This window comes from Triticum aestivum, chromosome 2B, assembly GCF_018294505.1.
Source record: "Triticum aestivum cultivar Chinese Spring chromosome 2B, IWGSC CS RefSeq v2.1, whole genome shotgun sequence".
NCBI lineage: Eukaryota > Viridiplantae > Streptophyta > Magnoliopsida > Poales > Poaceae > Triticum > Triticum aestivum.
Genome location: NC_057798.1, coordinates 346,563,064 through 346,573,297, shown reverse-complemented (window position 1 = coordinate 346,573,297; position 10,234 = coordinate 346,563,064). Strand labels below are relative to the sequence as shown.

Sequence of the window (10,234 nt, the reverse complement as noted above, 5' to 3'; positions counted from 1 at the left end):
GTGGAAACTATGTATACCCCTCCACCCTCTCCTCATTCGTGAGGGAAGCCATCAGATCGTGCCTACACTCCCATTACCCATTTCCTGAGAGAGATCCACCTACTCATGTGTTGAGACCAAGATATTCCAATCCAACCATATGAATCTTGATCTCTAGCCCTTCCCAAGTTGCTTTCCACTCAAATCATCTTTCCACCAAATCCAATCCTATGAGAGTGAGTTGAGTGTTGGGGAGACTATCATTTGAAGCACAAGAGCAAGGAGTTCATCATCAACACACCATCTATTACCTTTTGGAGAGTGGTGTCTCCTAGATTGGTTAGTTGTCACTTGGGAGCCTCCGACAAGATTGTGGAGTGAACCAAGGAGTTTGTAAGGGCAAGGAGATCGCCTACTTCGTGGAGATATACCCTACTAAGGCAAGTCCTTCGTGGGCGATGGCCAGGGTGGGATAGACAAGGTTGCTTCTTCGTGGACCCTTCGTGGGTGGAGCCCTCCGTGGACTCGTGCAGCCGTTACCCTTCATGGGTTGAAGTCTCGATCAACGTGGATGTACGATAGCACCACCTATCGGAACCACGACAAAAACATCCGTGTCTCCTATTGCGTTTGCACTCTCCAAACCCTTCCCTTTACATACTTGCAAGTTGCATGCTTTACTTTCCGCTACTCATATACTCTTTGCATGCTTGCTTGAATTGTGTTAAGATTGCTTGACTTGTGCTAAGTTGTTAAAATCTGCCAAGAACTAAATTTTGGAAAAGGTTAAGTTCTTATTTGGTCAAGTAGTCTAATCACACTCCTCTAGACATACTTTCGATCCTACATCATCCGGTTCCAAGTCATCCGGGGCAAGGCCAAGTACCCGAAGAAGGACATTCTCCGCTGGTGTCGCCTTCGATGTTGTCGTTGTTCTCGTCCTCTTGGTAGCTCGAGTGGTACGTCGAGGTGTGCACGGGACAGCCTCAGTGCTCAGGGAGGTTGCTTGAACTTACTTGATGGGGGGGGCTAGCCTTCTAATTATATTTGAGTAAAAGGCCTTCATGCGCGCATATGTGATCTCCTCTTGTGGGGTCATGCCCGAGCCTCTCTCCACGAGCAAATTATGCTAATCGCCCATCCCATCTCCCTCCAGATTTTTGCTAAACTCCAAATCAGTGGGAGATGTGACAGGTACGTGCATGCATGCATTCGTCCCATCTGCCAAGTGCAGCTCTGGCGAAACCATCCCCTGCATGATAGTCTCCGGGATCGGCGCAACAACTACTTCCTGCGGTGGGGTCTCCAAGGTAGGTGCAACAATGACAGCAGGTGGGGCACGCCCAATCGAGCTGGCGCGATTGTCTGTCTTATCTGCATGCTGGAAGCACTCCCCCATAGTCACGTGCAGGTCGGCTTGTTGGTCCGCACATGGTGGGGCCTCCAGCTGCAGCGGCACATCCATTGGTGCAGGGGCGGCACCGCCTGCCCAATTCCCTGTCCGCTGCAAAGGACCCACCTCGACCAGAGTGAGCGGCCCCACAGTAGCAGCTTCACCCATTGGCTCCGGCCCCATAGCCGCAGCCTCACCCATAGGATCTGATGCTGCCAGCTGGGTCTCCCTAGCCGTCTCCTGCGACTCGATGTTTTGCACGGTGCGATCCGTATCTCCAATCATTTTCCCTGCGCCTTCTGATTGGTCAGGACGCCTCACGACGCTCTTGATCCTTCGGTTTGAATTATTGAGAGGAGCAGTCTCCGGTCCCGAGATGCGGTCAAAAGTCGACGGCTTGACAGAGACCCTATCCTGGATCGTCACCCTGTGACGCACGCCACCAGCCTCAGCCAACGGCTCCATCGGCGGCAACCTCCATTCCTGTGTCGCCGGCGACGAGGCCCTATCCGCTTCCAAACCTGAACTCCGGCGACTTCCGCCTGCCTGATCGTGGCCATGAATTGCTCGGTTGTCACGCACTCCCCTCTGCTAATGGCACCGTCGTGTAACTGGCCCTCCGCCACCGGAGCTGTTGCTGGAATCCGGAATCCCGCTCTGACCGCTGCTTGGTGAATCATCTCCACGCCATGGTGGCTCAACCACCGTTGAGTAGTCCCTCACCGCATCAATGTGAATCAGAACCCTATAATGCAACATTGTTGACTCCATGAGCGGTGACACCTGCCCCGGCTCCAGAACAGCAAGCCACCGGAGGGAGGGGATGGACTCCGGGTCAGAAGTCCAGGCAGACAGCTCGAACGAGGCGAGATCCGAGCGAGAGCTAGTATCCGGCGCGACCTCATCCACCATGGCCGCCGTGCCTAGCAGCTGCTCCGCCACCTCCCGCTCCCAAGCATGCGGCGGGATGCCCTCCATCTCGATCAACACCTTGTAGCCCAACATGGCATGCACAGCTTGCGCTTGACGGTTCCATGGCCGGAAGTAGAGCCTGACACCGCGATGCTCAAGGAAGGGGAGAGCGCTGACTCTGTTCCGGTGCTCCCCGCACCCAAAGACCACCAAGAAATCCTCTGGCTAAAACCTGATCACCGACACCCAGTCCCGATCCACATCCACCTGGGCCCTGAGCGCCTCCAAGACGAACTCCAGCGGGATGTCCCTCCTCGCACCACCAACATAGGCCACCATAGAGAACTACAGACGACGCTCCAGATTCTCCATGGATCGCGAGCGGCGCACCACGCAGATGTCCGCCGACTCCGACTTCGGCACTGGTGGTGGCTGAAGGCGTGGGGCGAACAGGGCAGGCCACACCAGCGTAGGGGGAGGCCACCTTGGGGCGGTGGTGGGGGTGGTGGAGCTTGTCTGACGTGATCCTGGCCGTGGGCAGGAGTAGGCGGAGACGACCGGGCAGAGGTAGGAGCTCTCTGCTCCAGCTCGCGTCACGCTGCTATGGCCGCTGCCTCGCACCGAAGATCCTCCGCAGATGAAGGGCTGCGCGGCCGCTTGCAGTCGCGGGAGCTGTGCCCTAGAAGCCCGCACCTGATGCAGACGATGTCGTTTGTGCAGTCCTTGCGAATCTGTCCCTCCAATAGGCATCTGAAGCACTTGTTCTCCATCTCCGGCGAGACCTCCCGGCGCGGCGGCGAAGGCTGACGCAGAGGCGTCGGGGTACGGCGCGGCCGCGCGGGATCCTCCTCCAGACCGATGCGCCGCCGCAAAAGGGTCTTCTTTTAGGGAGCCTGCTGCATCCAGGGGGCCTCCCTGCGATGCGACTCCCCCACGTCCGTTGCGCCGTCGGTCGCCACCGCGACCTCAAGGTCGACCTAGTCGCCCGACGCCTCCGAGCCCGAGGAGATCCTGAGCCCCGACTCCACGAGTCGATCACCAGCCCCGCGGGACGACGCGGTCACCGAGCGAGGGCTTTCCGCCATGACGATGCACCACCGAGCCGGAAGGGCAAGACCACCGCAGAGAGGGAGATAGCGGGGGAAAGGGCCCCCCGGAGCCGGAGTGGCAGGCGACGGGAAGGGGTGTCCGCCGAGGCCGGAGTGGCAGACGGCGGGATGGGGTGGACGCCGGCACCGGAGTGGTGCACGGCGGGCTCAAAGGGGAGGAGGGGAGGCGGGCTCAGTACGTGAAAAGTGTTATACTAAGTATTTTTATCAATATCAGTTTAATGGCTAATATACTAAGAGCATGTCTAGTAGAACCCTCAAACCCTCAAACCCTTAAAGCAGTTTTAAGGGTTGAGAAGTGCCAATTGTTGGCACTTTTAAGGGTTGAAAACAGGGGCAAAGACTAGAACCCTCAAACCCAACCCTTAAACTGCTTTAAGGGTTGGGTTTGAGGGTTCTAGTCTTTGCCTCAACCCCAACCTTTAAATCTATCATTTGACATCTCACAATTTATGACTACAAGAACACAATAAACCTCTAAACAAACTACCAAATGACAATCATTGATGCATGGTTTAATAGTTCACATCACAAAATCATCATCTTCTCCCTCTCATCGGCACCATCACCAAATAGTTGCACCTCGGCGCCATCTCCTAGACCACATGCGGGCTCCATCAAGCATCTCCATAGGCGCCGGTGGACTCGTCCACACTGCCATCGCCACAACTACTCATCGGAGTGTCACCTCGAAAAGTAGAGGACGCACCATGGAACATCCTCTTCCTCTCCGCGATGTCCTCCTTGTAGTCCTTCCACCATTGCAATTGGTCTTCATCCATGTCCTTCTTGGACATCATCATGTGCTCCTTCTCTTCCACCAGGAGTTCTTTCCATACCTTTGCCTCTTTAAGCTTAATCATCCTCTCCTCCAAGTCGGCCTTGCGCTTTGCTTCTTCACTCTTTGCTTCAACTTGTGCAAGCTTGACCTCTTTCTTCTTCTCGGTGATAAGAAGCTTCGTCTCCAATGTCTTCGTTGTCAATTCCTCTCTTGCCTTCATCATGTGCTCCATCTTCTCCCTTAGGCTTGACGCCTCTCCTTCCATCTTCATCCTTAGCTTGCCCTTCTTGGTTCCCTCGGGATTGCCCAAGTCCCTCTCCTCCCCATCTTCACTATCATCCATCCTAAGCATTGCCAACTTCTTGGGTGCGGTCTCTTGATCCCTCAACTTCCACTTGTCAAAGGTTTGAAGAATTGCCCAAACATGCTTAAATGGGAATGGCTTGCCCTTGGAGCGGCCATATCCTTGTACCTCATGCCAGCAATTGTCTCCTATCAACCACACATAATCACATAAGAACCCACCAATAGCATAGTACACACACATAATCAAAATAGTGAAGAGATATGTACTCACATAGTCACTCTCCACGGTTCCACTAGGTGGTGCATCCCTCACTTGGTCCATGGCCGCACTCCAACGAGCACAAGCGGGCTTCATCAACTCCCACCGGCCTTGAAGCGACCGGTAAGTGCGAGAGATGAACCCACTATTCTTCAGCTTGATCCTACAATAGTTGTCCTCGATCCTTTGCCAATACCGTTTACCGGTTTGATCGGTGCCGGTGCTTGCATCCATCCCCACAGCTACCCAAGCAAGAACCAAGAGGATATCTTCCGCCTCGGTGTAGTTTGTCGACCGCGCGTGTGGGCGGGAAGCGGCGGTGAATGCCTCCTCCCCTATCTCGGCCACCTCATCCTCGTCATCCCCTTCATCCTCCTCATCTTCCTCCAAGTCGTCACCAACCCTAAAGGGTTCTAGAGGCGGAGCCCCGAGGTCCACCTCCGCGTCTTGGAGGAGGTCCATGAACGAGGATGGGGTTGCCATTTCCTCGAACACCTCGTGCGCGGCGGGAGGAGGTTCGGCGACGGCGGCGGGCGGAGCTGCGGGTGGGGCCGCGGGCTTCTTCATGGCCGGGGACGAGCCGGCGACCTTGGAGGAAGCCCCTCGCGGCCCACGGGAGGCCGCCTTCGGCCGACTCTTCTTGGGGGCGGGCGGTGGCGGCGGGGCGGGCGCCGGGGCGGGGACGGGGGCCGGGGCGGGAGCCGGGGAGGCGGGAGGAGGCGGTGCGAGGCCCGCCCGCCGCCGCTTGGCCCCGATGTGGGTCGCCGCCACCACGTCGGCCACGGTCGGGTGCCGGGCGGGTGCGGGGGCGGGGCCCGAGTCGGGCGAGACGGGCGCGGCGGCGGGCGGGGGCGCGGCGGCGGCGGAGGCCTCCATGGCCGACGCGGGAGGAGGCGGCGGGAGGAGCCGGGGAGGCGGGGATGAAATTTTCCTCCCGCGCGAGAGGAAAGAGGAGTGCGGGTTGGGGGAAGTTTTTCCTCCCAACTCTCATTTCTACAGGTTGGGAAACAGTTTGAGGGTTGGACTTTTAAATTTTTTTACGGGTTTGAGGATTTAGAGGTTCTAGTCTATGGTTTTTTTCGACGAAAACTGTAAAAAACAGTTATTTTTAGGGGTTTGAGGGTTTGAGGGCTCTACTAGCTGTATGTGTGTGAGAGAAAAGGAACGAAGGAAGACGTTCTGTTGGAACATACGGGCACGAAGCTACAGGGTGATTGCGGAGAAGGAAGAGATCTTTGTCCGGAGGCGCCGCCAGACCTCATCCTTGCCTTAGTTTTAGACGCCGGCGCCGTAGAGCCCGTTCCCCCTCACGCGGCCAGCGACCATGTCGAGTGGCCTGAACATGTCCCTAGATGACCTCATCAAGCAATCCAAGTCCAGGCCCAAAGCCAACCCCGCCTTCTCTTCCGGGCCCACCCGCCGGGCGGCGCCGTCCGCCCGGACCATGCCCTACCCGCCGTCTGCTCCCAAGGTACGCCATCGCGTTCGCACTCCCTACCGGGCTTCAGTCCCTTCTTCCCTGCGCAAGAAACCTAATTCCAACAGCTGATGCCCGCCCATCCAGGCCGCCACCGCCGACTCTCTGTACGGTGTCTACTCCGAGCACGTTGCCGCCATGGCAACCTCCCCGCCACCGCCGGCGGTGGCCGGGCCACAGGCACTCGAGACGGGCACGAAGCTGCACATCTCCAACCTCGACTCCAGCGTCACCGTCGAGGACGTCCAGGTGCTCGCTGTTCTTCTGTTGCTATTGCTCTTAAGATTCATGCCAATACCTTATTCTTGTTGGTTGACTGTAATGTCTTGGCTATATTTTTATTCTGGGGGAAAGCCATCATGGCAGTATATTCATTAGTCAAAAATAGTTGCCTCCAACAGGAGGATCGTGTTGCCACAAGCTAACAAGATATCCAACTGCATGATTAGCTAGTATATGCGTTGCCCTATTGGCTTCTGTTGGACAATTATCAAACTTAACTCTAGCTGCTGTTTGGCCTATTGAATTGCCGTCTGATCGCATGGTCTCCACAACCTCCAGGCAGTCGGACTGAACAACAATACGATTACATCCCATATCTCCTGCCAATAGCAAACCGTCCTGGAGAGCATGAGCCCTCAGCCATAGGTGCAGCTTCTTGCTGCAATATCACTGTATAAGGTAACATGACCGTTGAGCACCACAAAGTCTTCTGGCAGCTCCTCCCTGCTGTGCCGAGTGATGCCACTCAGTTTCTTCCTTGATCTAGCATAGTTGAGGCACAGGGCCAGAATAGCTTGCGCGGACCGTGCGGGCACCTGTACTGATTCAATCATGGGCCACTTGCCTTCTCTCCCACCATACGTACCAAGTTGTGATAGCTAGTAGCTTGCCCGTCTGATCTTCCGAATAAGCAAGGGCCGAGTCTGCCCTTTCATTTATCAAACTGTGAAAAACAAATATCTAATTCCTTTAATTGAAGATCTCCTGGAGCTATTTTCCAAAATTGATCCTAGGAGTGGGTATCACCAAATAAGGATGAAATATGAGTATATTTCAAAACTATATTTTCAACTTACATGGGCCATTATGAATATATAGTAATGTCTTTTGGCCTTACTAATGCACCAGCAACCTTTCAATCCTTGATCAATTTTTTGCTGGCATCTTATCTTAGGAAATTTCTAGTGGTTTCCTTTGATGATATACACATCTACAGCTCCTCAACGGCTGAGCACTTAAAACATTTAGCTGCTATGTTTTCCATTCTCAGAAGCAAAAAACTATTTGCTAAATTCAGTAAGTGTTCATTTGGACAAACTCAGGTGGAATACCCCTGTCATGTGGTTACTGCTGAAGGGGTGTCAACTGATCTGTTGAAATTCAGGCTATGCAGAACTGGCCTGCTCCCACTAATGTCACTGAGTTGAGGAGCTTTCTAGCGCTGACTGGGTATTAAAGGACATTCATTCAGTCTGATCCTGGGTCATGTGATTGCCGCTGAAGGGGTGCCAACTGATCCAGTTAAAATTCAGGCTGTGCAAAACTGGCCTGCTCGCACTAATGTCACTGAGTTAAGGAGTTTCTGTAGCATCCCTGTCTCGACACTATGCAGATCTAGCATCTTCCACTAGCCTCCGTATAATATCGATCCTAAGGTGCCCACTTCAGTCCTTCACACAACGCACGCGTTGGAAACATGCACGCCGTGTGGCAGGATGGTCGGTGTCACAACACAAATAACGAAATAATCCACAACAACATATACATATACAGCAACTTCGAAGAGTCAAATTTAATGAATGAATACAACAACGACCTTTCGTTCAAGATACAACTCATACAACGGAAGCGAGTAGACCTTAGACATGTAAGAATACTAGTTATCTTAAGAAGGCTTAAACTAAAGCAAAGGCATCCATATCGCTGCCCAGGCCGCTGTATTTGGGATAACCAACTAACGTCGTCCATCATCAAACCTGCTTCCTGAATCGTTGCCGGCTGGATCGGCAGCAATCCAGGTAAAAGAGTATGGGATAACCAGCTAACTCATCCATCATCAAACCTGCTTCCTGAATCGCTGTCGGCTGGATTGGCGGCAATCCATGTAAAAGAGTAAATTAAGCAAGGTGAGTACTCAGCTGTACTCGCAAGACTTACCTGAGACCTACACTATTTATGCATCAGGTATCAAAGGGGGTAAGGTGTTTAGCGGCAGCAAGCACCAGCACCTATATAGACACGCTACACCTTGCGTCTATCAGGTACAAGGAATGGGAGCGTATAAGAACCAACTACGCTAATCGTGGTGCAACGCAACCCCACAGGCTGCACCCATAGTGAGCTTCTATCCTATCGCCACACATCACAGAGCCTTGCATTCCCCTTTGGATCACCCACGAAGAAAATCCCCAAGGCACTTATGTTGTAGGGTGGAACCCTAAGATGAATACTTACCTGAGACCTACACTATTTATGCATCAGGTATCAAAGGGGGTAAGGTGTTTAGCGGCAGCAAGCACCAGCACCTATAGAGACACGCTACATCTCGCGTCTATCAAGTACAAGGAATGGGAGCGTATAAGAACCAACTACGCTAATCGGGGTGCAATGCAACCCCACAGGCTGCACCCATGCTGAGCTTCTATCCTATCGCTACACATCACAGAGCCTTGCATTCCCCTTTGGATCACCCACGAAGAAAATCCCCAAGGCACTTACGTTGTAGGGTGGAACCCTAAGATGAATCTTTCACGAATTGGAGGGGAAATCCCCAAGCACAAGATGAACACAAAGGGGAAAACACAAGAGGAACACTCAAGAACAAGCCCAAATCACACATCCACTAGACTCACATCCACACAAGATCCACAAAGGTACAAGAACAACAAAAGGAAAGATACATGATAGAGTTCATCTCAAATCTAAAGGAGGTGAGGTCTTGTTGATCTAGGTAGATCCTTCCCACAAGGAGGTTTCGAATCCCTAGGGATCTTCCCCAATGGAGGTCTTGAACCCCAATGGAGCCTTCTCTCTCAAGAGGAATCCCACAAGGGGAGGTACATGAGCTAAGCTCTAATGTCTAGATCTATTCTTAGCTAAGTCTAAATGGAGGAGATGAAGGAGTATATATAGTGCTAAGGGATGAAGGGTAAGCAGGGGCGAAATGGGGATTACATGGGCAAAGCCCGCAGCAACACTCAGGGGGCCCCGTGTGCACGGGGTAAGTGGAGCCCGTGCGCACGGGGTATCCAGAGACCTGACGCATGAGCCCGTGCGCACGGGGTCCGTGAGGCCCGTGGACACGGGGGTCCCGTGGGCACGGTACACGCCCGTGCGCACGGGGTCGGAGGGGCCTGTGTGCATGGGGTCGCCTGGGAGCTGCTGCCTTCTTCTTAGCGCTTCCTTCTTCACTTCCAGGCTTCCCTCTTGGATGGTGTAGATGTTCTCTTCTTCTTGGACTCCTCGATGAATGTGTAGCTCCGCTCACACCTATGTATGCACACGAGAGAGGGGTTAAGTAGTATACCATCCTCGAAAGGTACAAGTGGACACATGTAAAGGAGATGATTCACCTTTGTATGTATGAAGTAGATGTCGCACATGTCATTTGCCAAATGGACTCTTGACATGGTGATGTCCATAGGATGCTCCGCATCATCCCCTCCCCCTTGGGAAAGATCCGACCTCAGATCGAAATCCAAATCACCATGGGACCGAAGATGTTGTGCTTTGCCTATCCATCACAAGAATCGAGTAGAGGTGAGTAGGAAATGAGATAAACAATATCAAGATACCGTTTCCCAAAGTTGAGGATGTATCCCGTGTCACTCAATGTTATATGTTGAGAGAATAGTGAAATTGGTACCTGACTTGTTCACTCACACCTACAAATTAAATCTTATCGAGTGGCTTGGTTAGGACAAGTGGCACAAAATTCAAGCAAATGTTAGTCCAAGATATTGAAAATGTTGAGGAAGATTCACAAAATTATATGTAAAGCAAATAGATCAAAGCT

General features: G+C 53.1%; 1 protein-coding gene across 2 annotated transcripts in view; it reads left to right on the top strand.

Annotated features, from left to right (window-relative positions):
• The first annotated feature begins 5,902 nt into the window (after positions 1-5,902).
• Positions 5,903-10,234, top strand: part of LOC123044902 (THO complex subunit 4B) — a 30,266-nt gene continuing 25,934 nt past the window's right edge. The window contains exons 1-2 of one of the 2 annotated variants that reach the window (XM_044467786.1): positions 5,903-6,210; positions 6,304-6,465. In XM_044467786.1, coding sequence (XP_044323721.1) covers positions 6,064-6,210; positions 6,304-6,465 — 309 coding nt within the window. In that variant the 5' untranslated portion in view covers positions 5,903-6,063. The remainder of the gene's footprint in view (positions 6,211-6,303; positions 6,466-10,234) is intronic. The other variant, XM_044467787.1, reaches the window with a different exon arrangement.